This window comes from Podarcis filfolensis (genome assembly GCF_964270895.1).
Source record: "Podarcis filfolensis genome assembly, chromosome: 12".
Taxonomy (NCBI): Eukaryota; Metazoa; Chordata; class Lepidosauria; order Squamata; family Lacertidae; genus Podarcis; species Podarcis filfolensis.
The window spans coordinates 18,865,319-18,884,114 of record NC_139614.1 but is presented as its reverse complement, the minus strand read 5'-3'; the positions used below and the strand labels follow the sequence as shown (position 1 = coordinate 18,884,114).

The 18,796-nt window shown below is 40.2% G+C and overlaps 1 protein-coding gene and 1 long non-coding RNA gene across 11 annotated transcripts in view; one reads left to right on the top strand and one right to left on the bottom strand.

The window, feature by feature from the left end:
* Window positions 1-18,796, bottom strand: part of ZNF385D (zinc finger protein 385D) — a 589,542-nt gene that overhangs the window by 255,201 nt on the left and 315,545 nt on the right. Inside the window, exon 1 of one of the 10 annotated variants that reach the window (XM_083578087.1) lies at window positions 14,325-14,349. The exons of the other annotated variants lie outside the window; for them this stretch is intronic. Coding sequence (XP_083434213.1) covers window positions 14,325-14,334 — 10 coding nt within the window. The 5' untranslated portion in view covers window positions 14,335-14,349. Of the gene's footprint in view, window positions 1-14,324; window positions 14,350-18,796 lie in introns of those variants that run through there. 10 annotated transcript variants of the gene reach the window in all.
* Window positions 2,865-8,468, top strand: LOC310745659. The gene is made up of 3 exons (XR_014540288.1): window positions 2,865-2,993; window positions 7,609-7,696; window positions 8,398-8,468. It is a non-coding gene; the product is annotated as an uncharacterized lncRNA (long non-coding RNA).

The following is an 18,796-nucleotide window of genomic DNA, read 5'->3' as shown; positions in this document are numbered from 1 at the left end:
CCATTGCACTGCATGGCCTACAATGATGTAGAACCCCTTTTGGTTTCCAGTGACTTTCTGATCTGCTGAGTCCAGTTTTGCAACAGGCAGAATCTTCTGGGTGCTGCTAAGAACAAACTTCTCAAAGCTCAAACTTTACCTTCCAATTCATATTAACTAACCTTTTGTCAGTAGTCGGCTGCTCAAACCCATATAGCAAAGTCCTGAAATCTTTTTGGTGACCTTCTATCTCGGTAACTCCTCATGATACCTGTATTAGGAATATGACTATTTGACCATGAATCTGCCTCTGCAGTTCTTTCCCTAGCCTCATCCAAGAGACCCAAGTCAGAAATACAGATCAAACTCCTCTCTTATTTTTTTCTTTGGCCAATATTGACCATTGGGCATGGGAACTGGAGGCATGCCAATTAATCAGCACTGATATGCTGGGCACCTGTTAAATATTCCAATGGCAATCAACTAAGACAAAAATGTTGGTGACTGGAAATGGACAAACAAGTTACATGACTTGCGCTGCAAATGATAAATCCCAGAAGGGTTTTCTTACTTTCACTGGGCCAATGTAGTCATGTGTAATGGCGAGACTTTGTCATCTAACACTGCTGACTAACAAAGAAGACAGGACTGGACACAGCGTTAAATTTCTGAGTCTATGGTTGGGAATCAGACACTTTATTGAAGAAGCTGCTTAGCGCTTATTACCCTCTTGGTCTTCATGAGCTAGAGATATGGTGATACAGTAATAGATTTGTGTTGGTAACAGTCAGATCCTAATAGATAATGAAGAAAAGTTTAAGGAAGTTCTGGCCCCCAGGACAAAACGTGGAAAGCATGTGAAGGAAAACAGGTTATTGCCACTTCTGAAGAGTCAGAATTGTATGTTGCAGGCAGAGATCCTTATCCACAGCATTTTTAATTTGTTGTTGAGTCACAGCTTTTGGAGCAGCCTGGGATGAAACGAAGAGTACATGTGTGTTGGTCAGTTCCTCGGAATTGTGAATGGTTGAAGTCTGAGGCACAGATGTCATGAAAAAATAATCAGCAGCATTTGACTTGCCAGGACAATATATTGGAGTATGATTAAAAGCTTGAAGTTGTGCTATCCAACGTTCAATGTGGGTCGGTAGTTGGAACGAATCACTGATGAACATGGGTTGTGGTGGCATATGATCTGTGATTATTATGAAATGGTGTCCAAATCAGCACAAGTGGAAGTGTAAGCCATTCCACACTACAGCCAACGCTTTTCATTCTGTTTGTGAAAAGCGATATTCAACAGCTGAGGGTGCTTTACTTGCATACACTGTGATAAATATACAGCTACTGGAGTCTGTTTATGTAGAAAGACCCTCAAGCCTAACAAGGGCTCATTTTTTATGAGTTGTGTGTTTTGGGGGCTCAAAATATGCCATTGCTGTATAGCTAGAAAGGGACACTTTAAGCTGAGATAAAGCTGCTTGATATTTATCAGTCGATTCCCAGCTTTGTTTTTGCTGGTGAGCTCTCTTAGGGGCTGAGTTATGATGGCTAGATTTGGGATAGCTAAAATGAAGTCTGTGGCTCTGCAGCTTCTTGCACGGCTGCCACATTCTTTGGCTCAGGAGAAAGAAAACATGAAAGGGGAAGAAACCAAACAACTCACATTGTATTCACACTTCCCAGGATTCAGTGTGAGATTGTATTGCAAATAATCCAAAACTGCTTCAAGGGTGTCATCATGTGGCTTCTGATTTGCTCCAAACAAAAGAATGTCATCATTGAGGTTCAAGGCACCAGGGAGCCCGGCTAGAGTTTCTTGGATTACATTCTCAAAAATTTCAGCAGAAGACGAGACACCAAAGCTTAGTCTTTGTATCACCCAATATGAAAGTGAGTGATAAATATGGTGATATATCTAGAGCCAGGGTGAAACTCAAGCTGGTGATATGCAGCTCTCAAATAAAGTTAGGAGCGGATTCTTGCCCCATTTTGGTCTGAAATAAGAATATGAATCTTACCTTTAAGGTAGTTGCAATAATTCACCCTTTCCTGCTCTTTCCTGTCCTTTTCCTGTTTTCCTTAAGGTTACATTTACTTTAATGCCATAATGGTGTCAAACACTGTCAATATGTTGTTATTATGAGCCCTATTCAGGCATGCTGCTTGCATGTAAAAGCTACACGTGAGCAGGGTGAATAGGACAAAGCACAGTGAGCTCCACACCCTTGCAATTCTGTGCCAGTCACCCTCCACAAGTCAAATGGTGAAGTCTGAAGCAGGGAGCCTTGTCTACTCATGAAGGTTGCCTATAAGATTTGAAATCCCAATTTACAATTGAATGGAAAATACCCACATCAGGTCCAGGGAGCTTTGGATCTGCAGATCCAAGGCCGCCGCCAGCATCCCAGAACACCCCAATTTAGCCCCTGTTGCCAGTAGAGACCATCAGCAGGCTCCTTCTATAGACCTATCAGAGGCCTCCAGGGCAGGCAGGGTAGGCAGCCTGCTGCAACCAGTGGAGAACATCTCCCCCAACAGAGGAGCTCTTCTGCATAATCCTAATCCCCTCTGGTGAGGGTTAGGATGGCTCCGGTTTTTCCCAAAAAAGCTTTTTATTTCCTTTGGTGAGTCACATGACTTCCAGGTGCTTAGCATTTTTGAGATAAAAATGAATATTGTTCCATTTAGAAGAACACTTCTTCATGTGTGCTTTTGCAGTTGGCTGCACAGAGGTAAGAAGGGCTGAATTTAGATTACACCAATTAGAATAAGCCTTTCTGCCGATTTCTTTTTTCAGGCTTCCACTTGTTATTCTTCTAATTCCTTTGTTGCTAAGGAACACTGCCGCAGGAGATATTAGAATTACCTGCTATTAAGGTAATCAAGGGAGCTAGGAGTGGACAAAAGAGTTGAGCCCATTAAATCACTATAAGTAGCAGCACTTAACTGAATGCAAATAAGGGTGCCAAATTTTGTCAAGCTAGGCGGATGTCCATGTCCAAGAAATAATGGTAAGAATAGATGGCAGATTGCATAAAATACCAGGATGATAGCAATCATGTATACAGTAGTAACAATAAAGCTGAATTTATGTTAGCAGAGTTTCATGGGAACCGCTCTGGGTCCCAAAATGGGTAATGTCTAAAAGGAGAAACAACATGGGGCTTCTGAACGATGTAATGTCTTCCCCATGCAGCTACTGACAGTGCTGACATGGAAAGGAGGTACATCATTCACTCAATCCAAATTCTTCCTGCATATGTTACTGGAGTGCCATAGGATTCAAACACCTAAAAGTGCTTTCCACGCTAATCTGGTTATGAACATAAAAACCACCCCTACATGGAATCTCCTTAAATACGTGCACTACTATAAAACACAATTGAAAAATTAGTTTTGTGATGGTACGTTCTTCCACAATCTTAGTTTTGTGGTACATTGTCTTCTATACTATGTTACATGGAAATGAGCCAATTAAATGAAAGATTCATTTGTTAACCCCTCCTATGCTTCCATACACAGCATTACACCCCTGAAGGATAATAAAGTGTACCGTACTGACATCCATGCAATGTTATTTAAATTGCCACCCAACCGCCTCACCCTGCCCTGCCCTGCCCTGTATTTTGCCAGAACAAAGGTGGCAAGCCTAGTTGTGTGGAATATCCTCATGTCAGTGCTGTATGGAGATTCGTGTCACTTATGTGAATAAATTCCATATTAAATAATATGCTACGCCACGTGAAGAGCCTCTATGGTCAAAGTAGATCAGCATACACCTTCTGCTTTTCATAATGCAAAATACAAGACAGTCTACGGCTCTTTTTTAAAACCATGAAGCCCACAAAAGGCTACTTGTATTGTCCACAGTATTTAAATCCAATTAATGTTACTACCTTAACTGTTTGGTTTTGACATAGAGATTAAAGGTCCACCTTCATGGGGACTAGTAGTGTGTGTGTGTGTGTGTGTGTGTGTGTGTGTGTGTTGTTGGATCACAGTGTTGGTTTGTAATGGTTACTCATGTAATGATCCATCTGTCAAGTTTTTCCCAACAGCGGTTGTTAAAATTAGAAGAGGGTATGTTGTTGGTTATTTTTATTCACAGCCAGATTAATTCAAGACCTAAAGTAATCAGTTTGCATTATATAGCCTTTCATGCAGTTTGCTCAGATTTATAGCTTGGTTGCTTTAGTCTCATACTTGCGAAACAGCTGCTAGGCATTTAGCCTATATCATGCTGTACACAAGTGGATTCTGATTGTTCATTTGAAGTCATACGCCAACAACAACATTACGGAAAATATGCCATAATGCTAAATCTTTATCTGGGAGGGGAGCATTTACCACGTAATGTCCTAAACCTACAGTGTCCATTACTCATGACACACCATAGTCAACCCTGCATTAACTCACCAAGTGGTTGGGTTGTGATTCTGGTTCTAGACTATCTATTCATTAGAGCTTCTCAGCTAATCTAGACCAACTACTCCAAGAATAACAAAATTGAGAAAGAAATTAAAATATTTTGATACTTTTAAATCAAAATAATAATGCTTTCTAATACCTTATGAATGTACCATACACACATTTGGAGTTAATGAATGACAGCGTCAATGAAAAATACTCAGTTTTCATAGTTCCACAACAGTTTTTTTGTTGTCTTTGTTAAGAACCTTAGATGTGACTGAATTAAATAAAACCAATTAAACTTTTCCTTCATTCGATTGTGTTTCTGCCAATGGATCGTATCGGCTAAAGCCCATTCCGCTTTCTCATTAAAATGCAGCTCCTAGCTGAACAAGCTTAACTGGCAAGAACTCACTAAACATAATTGTTTGAAATATGAATATTTCTAAAAACAGTGCATTTTGATTACAGTCATCTGTTTAGATGAGGTGGCATTTTACTGTGATTGTATTTCAACAGAAAGGGATGTTTTATCTTATGGCTAAAGAGGTGATAAATAGAAAGCTTGACAGAAATAATCCACTGAACACAACCTTCAAAACAAATGTACTTTGCACACCAAATGCTACATTTGGATTTAATTCTTTTTTAAAGCATTCTTCCATAATGCAATTTATATTCATAATCAGCATGGCAGCATGAAAGACTAATACACAGAGTGGTATTAGTGTCTCTGTTCATTAAGAAGCAAAGTATTAATATTTTAATTCATGGCATGTTTGGATCCGATTCTCAGCAGACATTCAAGCTTCTTAATCTGAAACACACATTTCAGAAGATAAAAAATAAGGACAAGTGTGGTGATTGAAACTAGGAAAGCAGACTTTTAAAATTTTAATATTACATAATGAAGCACAAACTATTCTCTGTTCATGTTGTTGAATGGCTAAAAACAGTTGCCTGAAGGAAAGTAGCCAGAGAAACATCTATGCATCTAAACTGGTTTATGCACACTGATGGGTTCCGTCTATGTTTTCAGGATTACAGTTCCTAATGTAACACAAGGTTAATAAGTGAGAGTCGGGGGGAGCTAAGCAGTTAGTTCACGTAACATTCAGAAAGAGAGGGAAAGCAAGCATGAGTTATTTTCTTGCATTTGTAAGCTCTGGCCACATGGATTTCCCAAATTCCTTGCTTTTCCAAATTCCTAAACTCAATTTGTCTGGAGTTACAGATAAACAGCCTTCCATAGAGTTCAACCTCTCCGGTGAGAAATTTTGAGCACTTACAGTGGTACCTCGGGTTAAGAACTTAATTCATTCTGGAGGTCTGTTCTTAACCTGAAACTGTTCTTAACTTGAAGCACCACTTTAGCTAATGGGGCCTCCTGCCGCCGCTTTGCCGCCACTGCATGATTTCTGTTCTCATCCTGAAGCAAAGTTCTTAACCCGAGGTAATATTTCTGGGTTAGTGGAGTCTGTAACCTGAAGCATATGTAACCTGAAGCATATGTAACCCAAGGTGCCACTGTATATACTTACCTTACACTTACACACTTACACACACACACACACTGCCCACCTTCTATCTTTAGAACACACAGGTCATTGACTTCTATATAACCTGTCTTACAATGATAGACCAGTGCTGTCTATTTCAACTTGCAGCACTTATTCAGAGTTCAGATTTCCAGTAAATGCCTTCTTTGTTGTGTATATCCCATGAAAAGCCTCTAAGGTGCTTTTGCTGCCTCTGTGATTATTAGTTCAGAACAAAGGAAGCAGTCCAATCAGTAATGCATCTGCCTAATAAAGAAGCACTTACTCCAGTGTGATGTTCGAGAGAGCCAGCGTGGTATACTGCTAAGAGTGTGAGATAAGAATCTGGAAGACCAGAGTTCGAATCGCCACTCAGCAATGAAGCACACTGGGTGATTTGGCCAATCATTCACTCTTAGCTTAACCAACTCCACAGGGTTGTTGTTAGGATAAAGTGGGGAGGAAGAGACACTCGTGGACACTACTTTGAACTCCTTGAGTGTCAAGTTCAGAGAGACCTTCCCTCCCTTTGGTAACTTCACAGATAAGAATTAATGAGCAGTTGATAGATTTATAGCCCTTTTATTACAGCTTCATGTTGTGATCACAAATACACAGCTCTCTGCAAGGAGGCCAGTTGTCTACTCTAACCCCTCCTTACGATTTCCACAGCAAGAAAGGCACCAACTGGAAGTTCCCCCCTCCCTCTGCCTCCTTTTTCTCTGATACATTCAGACCTCTGAGTCAGGGGACAGGGGGTGGTCCCCCATACTCTCGACTGACGTCTCTCCTAGCTGTCCCCTCCCTTCCGCTTCTCCTGTCATTATCTCGTAGCTGGGCAGCTCCTCTATAAGCTGTTCAGCTTCCGTGTCTGTATCTGCCTTTCTCTCTGCTTCTGAAAACCCTGGAGGGGGGGGGGGAGAATATTCCCTCTCTTCTTCTGAGAGAAGCTGATCTGCCTGAGACAGCATTCCCCCATCTTCAGCTCCAGACCATTCCCTAACACTGAGAAAAGGTGGGATATAAATGAAACAAACAAAGAGTAGGTACTGTATAATTTTTGTGCAATTTGCTTGGAAGAACTCAGGTCCCAATTCAGTTGCCCAAGGTGAATTGGGGACCTGAGTAAATCTCACACTATCCCTCTGGCCCCGCAATAAACAGTTTTAGTGTACTGACTGGTATTCTTTTTGTCATCCCTCACTTTTTTGCATGGGGGGGGGGAGAAGAGGGCAGCAACTTAACCTGGGACGTTATGTAAGCATAACATGTGCACTGCAACTGAGCTGTGCGCTCTTCATCACCTGATTTCCAAACCCCTCCCTAGTTTATAAGGAGGCAACCAAATGATAATCAACTACTGTCTGTACATGAGATAAATGAAGAAGCAGGGAGATTTCATGGAGATCCTGGATGTCAGACACCATGTCTGTTCTATGTTGGTCACTGCTATTACAGCCTGATAATGAAATTAAGCACAGAAAAGGGGGAAGATGTCATTCTTTCACTTTAAGATTTGAATCACGATCTTTATCCCCCCAGTTAAACTGCATACAGCTTAGAGAATGAAGACCTCCTTGATGAAAATACCAGGCTGCCTGTGGAGCAAATGGATGTGTCAACTCAATGCTGCTGAACAGCAAGACTGTCTGAACTATTTTATATTTCCTATTGTTAGGTATTGAGAATGTACTCTCTACTGATCTAGAGAGCTGTAAGAAACCCTGAAGAAAATAAGGAGTACTGTGTGGACTTTGAACAAACCGGTAAGCCACTGTGGACTAAGGATTTCTACAATTTCTGAATGTAAGCATTGCCCGTGACCCGGATTTCCCACCTGCTCAAATAAATTACAAAAATGTAATTTTTATAGAATACTAGATGGACACTATACAAATATAACAAATAACCAGCAGCTGAACTGATAACGGCAGCACTACTTTCTGCCCACCCATAGTGGTGAAAGTACGGCACAGCAGAAAGCAGGCCAGCAGCAACCCCACCTGTGTCCCAACTTAACAACTAAGGTCAGGATTTCTGATGTCTTGACCTAGTTTGCACCGCAATCTAGGTGAAGCATGTTCAAAAATAGCTTCCAAAGTGCTTTTTTAAAAAAGAACTTCAGTGATCACTGCTGTTAAAATTGTAACATGGGAATAGTTTTGGACAAATACAGGACGAATCAAGGATTTTATCAGAGAGAGAGAGAGAGAGAGCATGAGAGGGAGAATGAAAGCTTCTTTTGATTTTTCTACACTCATGGTTTTTAATTGAAACTATTTATTCATAGTTTTAATCCTAACAGTTTACTAACTGAATAATAGGATAAGCTTCACAAGCTGAAAAGCATGATATTAAACAAAAAGATGAACATAAGCTGTGAAGCTGAAAAAAGCTCATCGACTCAGATCCACTGTAAAATAACAACAAATCCTGTTGTTTCTCTTTCTAGTTATCAGAGGACTAGTTAATCCATCCATCCACCCATCCATTCATTCCAGAGGGGGCACCTAGCGTGGAATGCAGTTGCCAGGTTGGTAGGTGTGGCAGCCTAATGACGCCATGTGTCACAAGTCTTGGAAGCACCCTCTGGTTGCCACTGAGCTACCGGGTGAAATCCAAGGTATTCATACTTGCATATAAAACCTTAAGTTTAATGGAGCTTACTCCCAGGTGAGTGGAAACAGGACTGTGGAATAAGTAGTGCGGAAATCAGGCCCCAGCACAACATTATAGCTTTTAACAGCACCGGTGCTTCAATCCATTATGCTGCTCTGCTAAATTGGGTCAACCAGCACTTCCAGGTGTGTTAGTGGAATTAAGCAAAAGTGGCACAAAAATGGAGAAGCGGCATGGAAGTGTCTAGGCAAATAACTGGTGAACAATCCTAGATTATACAGTAGTGGCCAAAATTGTGGAAACCTTTTGGAGAAAGTGTATTTTCGAGGTTTCATGGCTCATAACACCACCTTTTTTTGGAGTAATACCATAAAATAATACCATCTTTCCATTGATATATAATTTTATGGTATTACACAAAAAAAAAGTGGTGCTATGAGCCATCATTACCAAAACAAGATGACACCTGATTGGCTCTGTAAACATTCCTTTTTCTGGTTATTTGGCTTTAACTTTTGATGGAATGCAGATAATTGAACAAACTTTGTTGCATTACATTCTTCATTAGATTATCTTTCTATTGATGTATAATTTTATGGTATTACTAAAAAAAAGTAGTGTTATGAGCCATCAAACCTCAGAAATACACTTTCTCCAAAAGGTTTCCACAATTTTGGAACTAGTGTACCTATCAATATTATCACAAACTATCGGTCTGATAAACGGTTACTACAGTTCTACGACTGACATGCAGCAGAGCTAGACAAAGCTGACTCATTTTGCTACAGTGGTATCCTGGACAAATCAGATCAGCATCCTTCCTTCTATGCACTGTGGAAGTTATGCACATCTCTGAATATCAGCTGTTAGGCTAATCCACTGCAATGAACCCATTGGGCAAGGCAGACACCTGTTGTTAATCCACTCTGGCATTGGCTCTTGGCTTCACTGCAGGCATTTCTTTTGCTCACTAGTGACCTTTGGAGAGTAGCTTTATACAACTGCTTTGTATTAGCAAGCTTTACTATGGAGACAACAGAAACAAGACTTGAATCTCTGTGCTGCAAAACAAAGCACAGCAATACTGAAAAGGGTTATTAATGGAAGACGTCAAAAAATTATTACGAAAATCACTTACTGCTTATTTAAACCCAACACTTACTGCATATATAAACCTTGTCACAGTGCAAGGCTGAAACAAATGACAACTTTTAAAAATCTAGGTAAAGAGGCCTGTAATCCAAAATGTCTTTGATCAATGCCCCATTTGTGGTTCTCACGTCTATTTTAACCATTATTCAGTCTGATGTATTTGACCTTTAGGATAAAATAAGGCCGATGGCTTTTACATTTATTTGCTCCATTGTGTCACTGTAATTGAGTTCACCTAGAGAGACATCTGAAATTTTAATAACAATAATCGTTTAGGCACTAAATTTGGTGCTTTTAATCATAGGGGGCAAATGGCCTCTTTTCAGCTAATCTGCTAAGAGGGGAAAAAATTGAAGTACTGCACTCCTGAGTGATGACCACCTCTCTTATTTTTACACTACTGTTTGCCACAGTTTCCATCATCTTTTGATAACTTCAGATTCTGATAATTTGGGGAGATATTCTGAATGAGGGGTTTGAACAAAAGATTATGCGTTGCACATTAAACAAGACTGAGTTCTAGAACATAGGAGCTTACAACACCCTAGTATTTGATAAGGTGGTGCTGTGGTCTAAACCATTGAGCCTCTTGGACTTGTCAATCAGAAGGCCGGTGGTTCAAATCAATGCCACGGGGTGAGCTCCTTTGTTCTGTCCCAGCTCCTGCCAGTTTAGCAGTTCGAAATCACACCAGTGAAGTAGATAAAAAGGTACCAACGTGGCAGGAAGGTAAACGGTATTTCCGTGGGCTCTGGCACTCGTCACTGTCCTCCTTGTGCCAGTAGCAGTTTAGTCATGCTGGCCACATGGCCCAGAAAGCGGACAGTGGGCAAACACCAGCTCCCTCGGCCTGAAAAGCAAGATGAGCGCCGCACCCCACAGTCACTTTTGACTGGACTTAACTGTCCATGGGTCCTTTACCGTTTGCCTTTACTAGTATTCGATTCTGTATACTGAATTGGGAAGCTGGTACAACCAGTGCATGCTGGGAAACACAATTCCTTCAACTTTTTACCTTCACATTGTGTTTGAGTCCTTACTTTGATATATAGTAGCAAAACAGAGATGGGCAATGATTGGCAAAAATCATGTTTGCCTGGGCCAAGTCCTCTCAGCAAGTAATCTAGTCACCTCAGGAAGTAGGATTCTCTCTTACCCGATTCGAAACTCAACTATGTTGCAGATCAAGTTTTGATACACCTGGTCAAACAGAACAATACCATTTATACCATACTTCCTGATAACCAGACCCCAGCAGAAAACATGGCTGAGACACGATTACAATCATTAAGCCCACTCTAATTTCCAACTTTTAGTAAGGAGACCCCACCTAACCTCTAAAAGGGTGGAGAAAACCATAGTTTCTCCTTCTTACTTAATCTTAACCTCACTTCCAGCAGTGGCTGATTTTGGGGAGCTCAAATGGTTTGGTCACATTGGGCGCTGAGCCTTGGGGGTGCCACAGGAGCCTCTGCAACTATGATTAAAATGGAATGCTAAAAGCGGGGGGGGAGGGAGCAAATTTTGGTGTTGCACAGGGCGCCACTGAAATTTGAGACATACTTTAAATCTCCTTTCTGCCTTCTGGAGTTTCATGTCAAGTGGGGACGCTCCACCCTTTTTCATCCATATCGTTAGCATGGTAATATTTTTACTCTTTTAAGAACTTATTTTATTTAGGGTTGTAAATGTATTAGGTTAAATGTACCCATGAATTTATGTTTATATGCTGCACCACACTTGATTAGCTGGTAACTGAATTCCTTTTCCCACCCATCTGTAATAAACATCTTTTCTTTCTTTTTTTTAATAAATTTTTATTGATTTTCTAACATGAATTAAGACACACTACAACTAACAATACATGAACAAACAAACATATAAACACATATAATTTCATAACCTCTTTTTCTTAAACCTTATTTCAACGACTTCCCCATATCTCCCTTTTCTGCATCCCTGTTTTTAAACTTTTTCAGCAACTTTTTCCCCTGCAACAGGCATCACTTGGCTTGGACAGGGATGTGTACTGTCAGTGCATGTTGATTATATCATTCACAGCCCATAATCACAGAAGTGGGGAGCTCTCTTGTGCTCCTCTGCTGGGCTGGGAGAGCAAGAGGAATGGCTGTTAATTTTAGGCCCAGAGTGCTGCATTCATATGCATCATCAACCATTGTTGTTTCGCTAGGCAACGGATCCAAGTCTGGAATTCATCAAATCTACCTGACTATTTAGAAACAGCCAGGAAAAATAATATACATTTTGCTTAGATTTATTATTATTATTATTATTATTATTATTATTATTATTATTATTTGTTCTGCTTTACAGTGTCGGTTGGGTCCAGCTCAAGTCAGAAGAGATCAGTGGGACTTTATTGTGACTAACATCTCATTGATTTCAATAGGACCCAAGTTCAACTAACTTAGTCTACCCCATTGTCTCCAAAAGCAACTCACATTACACACACACACAGTGAGAGAGAAAGGGAGGGGGGGGGAGAGAGAGAGAGAGAGAGAGAGAGAGAGAGAGAGAGAGGGAGAGATCCTGGTCTTGTTTACAAACTACAGTGGACGCTCGGGTTGCAAACGTGATCTGGGCGGGATGCATGTTCACAACCCGCGTCTGTGCATCTGCGCATGCACAAAGCGCGATTTAGCGCTTCTGTGCATGCATGACCGCTGAAACCCGGAAGTAACCCATTGCGGTACTTCCGGGTTTTGGTGGTCTGCAACCCGAAAAAATGCAACCTGAAGCGGCTGTAACCTGAGGTATGACTGTATAAGGACAAAATACACATGGGGAAGAAAGAAAAGGTGGAGAAGATGAATCAGTTTGTTAATGGCAAAACGAAGAGGTAAATTGTGAATAGCATTGATATCTGTTCGGAGAGGCGGATTTTCATTTGCTGGTGTTCTTTTCTGGATAGGAGGGATTCAACTACCTGATAACACCTTAGTACTCTAACTTGCGACAGAGGGCAGAGTATGCTTCCCCTTGCTTCTCCAGTCTCAGGGCAAATGGTATTAAAGATAATGTAAAAAGAGCACATGGGCGTGCATGCAAAAATAGAGCTAGACAATTCACCTTCTACAGATTTTGCAATTTCCTTAGCAGCACTCAGCTGATGCAAACTGGAAGGTGGTGGACTCTCCATCATTCAAGGTGAAATTTGATGGACATCTGTCAGGGATTCTTTGGGGGTACCTTCTAACTCCATGATTCTATGAAACAATAACCCCAAATATGGGAAGTATAATATGGGAAGTATAAAATTCACAATAAAATTTAATGTGTATTTTCACTGGCATTGCTTCTGTTTATAGAGTACATATATGGTGTCTGCCTTTTGGAAAAGTTATTGCTTGTGATAACCTCCTTTCTGTAACAAGCAACATGCAACACATCTATCAACTATTACCTCTATTTTAATATTTATACTTTCAAATCCAATCTATAGGCCAAACAAAGTTTTCTACTCATTCAGCTGCCTAAGACACAGCCCTCCAGGACCCTTCCAGGCAAAAGTTCAATTGGAACAAATTGGGTTTTCAAAAATACTGAGCATCTCTTGAGCATGGTTGTGCACTTGTGCAACTCACATTATAACAACTGATTCCAGTGGCACTAAACTGACTAAATCAAAATACATAACAATATTGTGAATCAGATTGTACCTATGCCAATTCAGAACCGAAGCTGCTGCAAATCTTAGATGAATTTAACATTCAAATAACCATGCTGATAGCTATTCTGTCAAAGGGGCAGGCTGAGGCTACAATCCTATACACAGTTATCAGAGAGCAAGTCCCACTTAAATATTATGATGTTGCAGGGAATATATAGTCAGTAGGTTATTTGTTTTAATTTCTGTGTGGTTTTATTGTACAGATGTACACATGTATTGTATAGATGTAAACCGCTTTGGACTTTTTAAAAAGAAACTGTGGTATACAAACATTTTTATAAAGGAAGGAAAGGAATTGCTTAGACCTCACCCTCAAGCAAGTTCTTACACTGCAAATTTGATAACTAACTGCTGCTTTTTATCTCAGTAGGGAAACAAACTTGTGTTTGAGAGTCTCGTGAAAACAGAAATGTGTAGTTTGCCTCTAAAACTAGTTTCATAGCTTATCTCTTACTTTCTCAGCTTATTCTAGTCGAAGCAACTGTAGACACTCTCCCCCTCAAAAAGCCAATCTAGCACTGATCAAAGTATGGCACATTTCTGCATTGTGCAGTCCAAAGTGAATTCTGCAAGACTGTTGCACTTTGTTGCAAAAGGAAACACATGAAATTCCAAGGCAAGAGCTATGCTATAAAAATATAACCAGGATTGCTTGCAAGGAGAGAGGGGGAATTTAAACATCCTTCTGCCAAAAATCAGCGAAGCATAATATTGCATTCAAAGAGCAGTCAAGATTCCTAATTCTCTAGCCCACACACATGAAAATGCCTCAGTTCTTAAACTCTTACGTTTGCTAAAATACAGTCAGAATAAAATATTTTAAAAACAAGCCAATAATAATTATGAAAATAATAACACAATATAGGAACTTTATAGATTTCATAATTCTCACCTTTAAAAAAAAAACCAAAGGCATACATGCATTAACTTACCCAACAGCATTGCAGTCTCTTCTAATGAAAAGAAAGCTGGTAGTACAAATCTTCTTAAGCCTCCAGTGGCATGAAAACTATTACAGAAATGAATAGAATAAAGTCTCCTGAGCCTTTCCCCTGCTGGCCTGTTTTACAAAAACCAGTAAGGATCACACTGAGAAGTGTCAAAGCTGAATAAGCCACTAGCAATTGGACATATAGCCTCAGGGCAGTTAGCTTTTTCATAGGTGATCATTTGATTTTGTCCAGAAAAAGAAGACTCCTACAATATGCAGGGAAACAATGCACAATCTGCTACAGACAGCAGGCTGAGACATGTAGACAAAGAATCAGTTTTCTTCAAAAGACTTGGATGAGAGAGCTTGTCACAGAAAAATAACTCAGCCACCCTGAAATTACATCAAACCAATCCATCTAAATTCTGTCAATCTGCTGCTTTTCTCATTGCATTTTAAGAGCTGTTCAACTGCAGCATGGCAGAGTCCCTGCATTTATGGTGTAATTTATGATCACAAGAGCACCTCTCCTTTCCCCATTACATATTCAAATGCATGTTTGAGCACTACAGAAAGCAAGTTGCAATCAAATACATTTGTCCTAGCTCTATTAACCAGGGCTTAAATTTAAGAGCTATTTATTGGTATATTTGTTTAAGGTATTCAATAACCATGAGCCTATTCTCTAATCTAGGAGGAATCCAGTTCCATACATTAAAAATCGAGTGCATAGCCATGAAGAATTTGAAAGAAAAGGGTTTACAAACTACTACTACTACTACTACTAGGAGATAAAGTGAAATAAAGGCACCCACATTTGCATTTCTATGTAAACTTTGCTTGCATGCTTGAACTATTTCTTATGTATAATAAAAAAAATTAAGAGTGTCATTATGCAGACCGCATTGGAAGATTTGTAGTGCCTCATCACAATCCTGGATTTGCATGAAGTCAGAGCTGGGTAGGGGAGCAGAAGACAAGGCAGGCTGCACAACAGCAGTGGCCGTGATATGGGAACGAGATGAGAGGAATACTGAGGGTGAAAGTAGTGGCTTAAAACAATAGGAGGGGTTGAATAGACTCAAAAGGGAAGAACACAGGGGTTACAAGGAGAAATAGCACGTATGAGTACAACACAGAAACTAACACCTTTGCACTGTACAGTAGTACCTCGGGTTACATACGCTTCAGGTTACAGACTCCGCTAACCCAGAAATAGTACCTCGGGTTAAGAACTTTGCTTCAGGATGAGAACAGAAATTGTGTGGCAGCGGCACAGCAGCAGCGGGAGGCCCCATTAGCTAAAGTGGTGCTTCAGGTTAAGAACAGCTTCAGGTTAAGAACAGACCTCCGGAACGAATTAAGTATGTAACCAGAGGTACCACTGTACTCTAACTTCACCCTCTTCCATTCCTCAGCTGCCTCATGTGAGATAAATATAGGATGTGGAATCCTCAAATATTCTATAATACCTTCACACAATGTATTTCACTCTTGGTACCATGTATTATCTCCAACATGAAATGCCATATTCAGGTATTTTATTAACCAGCAAACATCCATATATGCACAACATCAATCAACGGAACTTAACATTCTTTAACTGAACAATAATAATAATAATAAATTTTTATTTGTACCCCGCCCTCCATGCCCAGAGCCAGGCTCATATAAATAATACAATATGCAACAAGCTAAGTGACTGGATTGCTCTTAATATTCTGTTCATCTAAAAAGATACAGTGGCAAATAACATAATGGGGGGTGCAAAGACGGCTGCAAAATAGGAGAGATGTGCATGCGGGGACGATCACGTGGAAGGAGGACTTGAGAAAAGGAAGAGGTAGGAGAAAGGGGTGAATGTACTAACAAGGTATGTGTGTGCAAAGGGAAGCTGGGGAATAGGAAAGAGAAGGAGGCATGAAAATGAAGGTGGTCTGCGTGCAAGGGGGAGCTGCTTCCTTGGCTGAATTGGCCCAGTCAGGAACAGAACCAGAGCACTGGCTGGCTGGGAGGCTGGAACAGAAGAGAGGGAAGAGATAAAACCTTCCCCTCACCCTCTACTGATTCCCCCATGATCCACATCCAACCAACTTTGCCTCCACAACCCCCTCAGCTTCCACCCCAATTATATTAACCCCCCTACAGTATTTATAACCACAATCCCCAAGCAGCCCCACCTCTTGCCCTTCAGCGCCCCACGGTCAGCATTTGTAGAAGACACCTAGGAAACGCCCTCCCCCCAACACACATGCACATAACACCCCCATTCAGCTCTATTCTATTAACATACTATTTCACAAACCCAATACTAGCATACTACTGAATCCTACCACTTGAATATAATATTGATGCTTAACCACTGTAGTGCAATGCAATCCTGTTCATGCTTACTCCAAAGCAAGTCCATTGTTGTTCCCTGAAACTTATTCAAAATCATGGAAACCTAGGATTGAAGCCTTAAGCATCCCAAAATACCAGAGCAACAGATTTGTGTTAACATGGAATGCATATAGAACAAACGTGTGTGTGTGTTTAAAACCATTTCTATAGTATAAGCTACTTCTGGATAAACAAAGGCAGGAAGATATGTTTAATATTTAACAGATAGTGTGACATATAAATTGCCCCAAATGATTGATGCACTATAGTAAAAACTTGGAAATTAATTAATGATTATGTCTGGTAGCGAAGAGCACACAATCAGCAGTCATATATAATTCAGCCAAAACATGCCATTTCATTTTGGGATGTGTCATTATGACGTACATTGCCAACAGCGTTTTTACTAACCAGATTAATTTTGCTGAATAAATTGATTTCAGATACACACACACACACACACACACACACACACACACACACAATTAGCTTAGAGTACTGAATCTGACTAACACAGATGTACAAAAAGGCATCTAATTTGAATCAAGCATCCTTTGGTTTGCTGATGAATAGCAAACCAAAGGCAGCACAACCAACTGCTAACAAAAAGTTATGCTTTCTGTGAACTAATGAAAAAAAAATAGTGAAACACATGTAGCTCTGCATAGCTGGCAATTTTTTAAAAAAAATAAGAAAATTCAGAATTTCATAATTTACAAATTCATGATGTTTCAAGGAAACTGAGGAGAAGACATGGATCCTAGTCCTAGGTGAAGCATTCTAGAACACTCAATTTCAATATCCCTTAAATTTCAAAAAGTACTGTGCATTATCTCTGTCAAAAAATACGAGTGATTGCTTGAATAGATAGGCACACAGATATGCTCACATCCTAGAGCCATGTGAAATCAATCAATCAAAGTAATTATAAATATATCTATCTGAACTTTGATGGTTCCACATAGATTGAGGTTTCGAGATAGATTTGCGATTTGAAAAGGATATACAAACTGCACACAGCTTAGTCTAATTGCTACACACTGTTATAACTTTACACTAAGTAAAAGGAAAAGCCACTTGTGTATTGTAAATTGGATTTGGTCTGTTCCCTGTGGGATTGTAATACTAACAGTCAAATCAAAGAGTTTTAGCTCCATTTAATCCTTCTACAATCTGCTTTTTTCCCCCTTCAGTGCAGAGCCACTGAAGCCAAATGATTCCCAGTGCCATTAAAGTCCAGCTGATTTATCCCCCTGCTGGGAAAAGTCAATAGAACAACCTACAGCCTGATATCCTGCACATCATGCACCCAACAAATCAAAAGGGGTTGACAGCCCTCCAATTCAACCGTGCATGTGTTTTCTGCTGGCGGTAGACACTACAATATGTTGCTTTCATTAATGTGCTTTTCATCTAAGTATACTAATAACAACTATCCCCACCACCACCACCACCACCAGAGTGCTACACTTCTTATGGTAATCCTAATTCTGTTCCAGAAGCAAGCTGGTTTTCATTTCCAATTCCTTCTCTGAGATTTAATTTTCAGCTGCATTGCTGTCAGTAGCAGACAGTGGGAAGGGGTGGCGACACTCACCTGACAGCTGTGACTACTGCTTACAGGGGAGGGACAAGGTGGCAGGCAGGGAGACTGGTGTAGTCCAAATGCACCAGACTGGCTCTGCTGGTGCATTTACACTGCGCCATCCTCTCTGCCACCTCGCTCCTCCTCTTCCATGTATACCACTTTGTGATCCTTGAAAGATAAAGGTGGCATACTGGTGCAGCAAGGACCTTAATTGCCAGAAATTGGAAAAAAGAATTTGTGCCAACAAAAAAAGAATGGCAGGATAAATTATTAGATTATACTGAACTGGCCAGATTAACAGAGACAATTAGGGGGCAACCCAGACAAGAATTTCAAAAAGAATGGGGAAAATGCAGAGAATACTTTACCAAGCATTGCCCCAAAATATATCCCTGGATTTGTTTTGATTAATTTCTACAGGAGACTTTGTGGTTTTTTAAGTCATAACTAGGAAAAATTGTAATAATCACATATAAAAGAAACAGTACACAAGAAGTAAATAA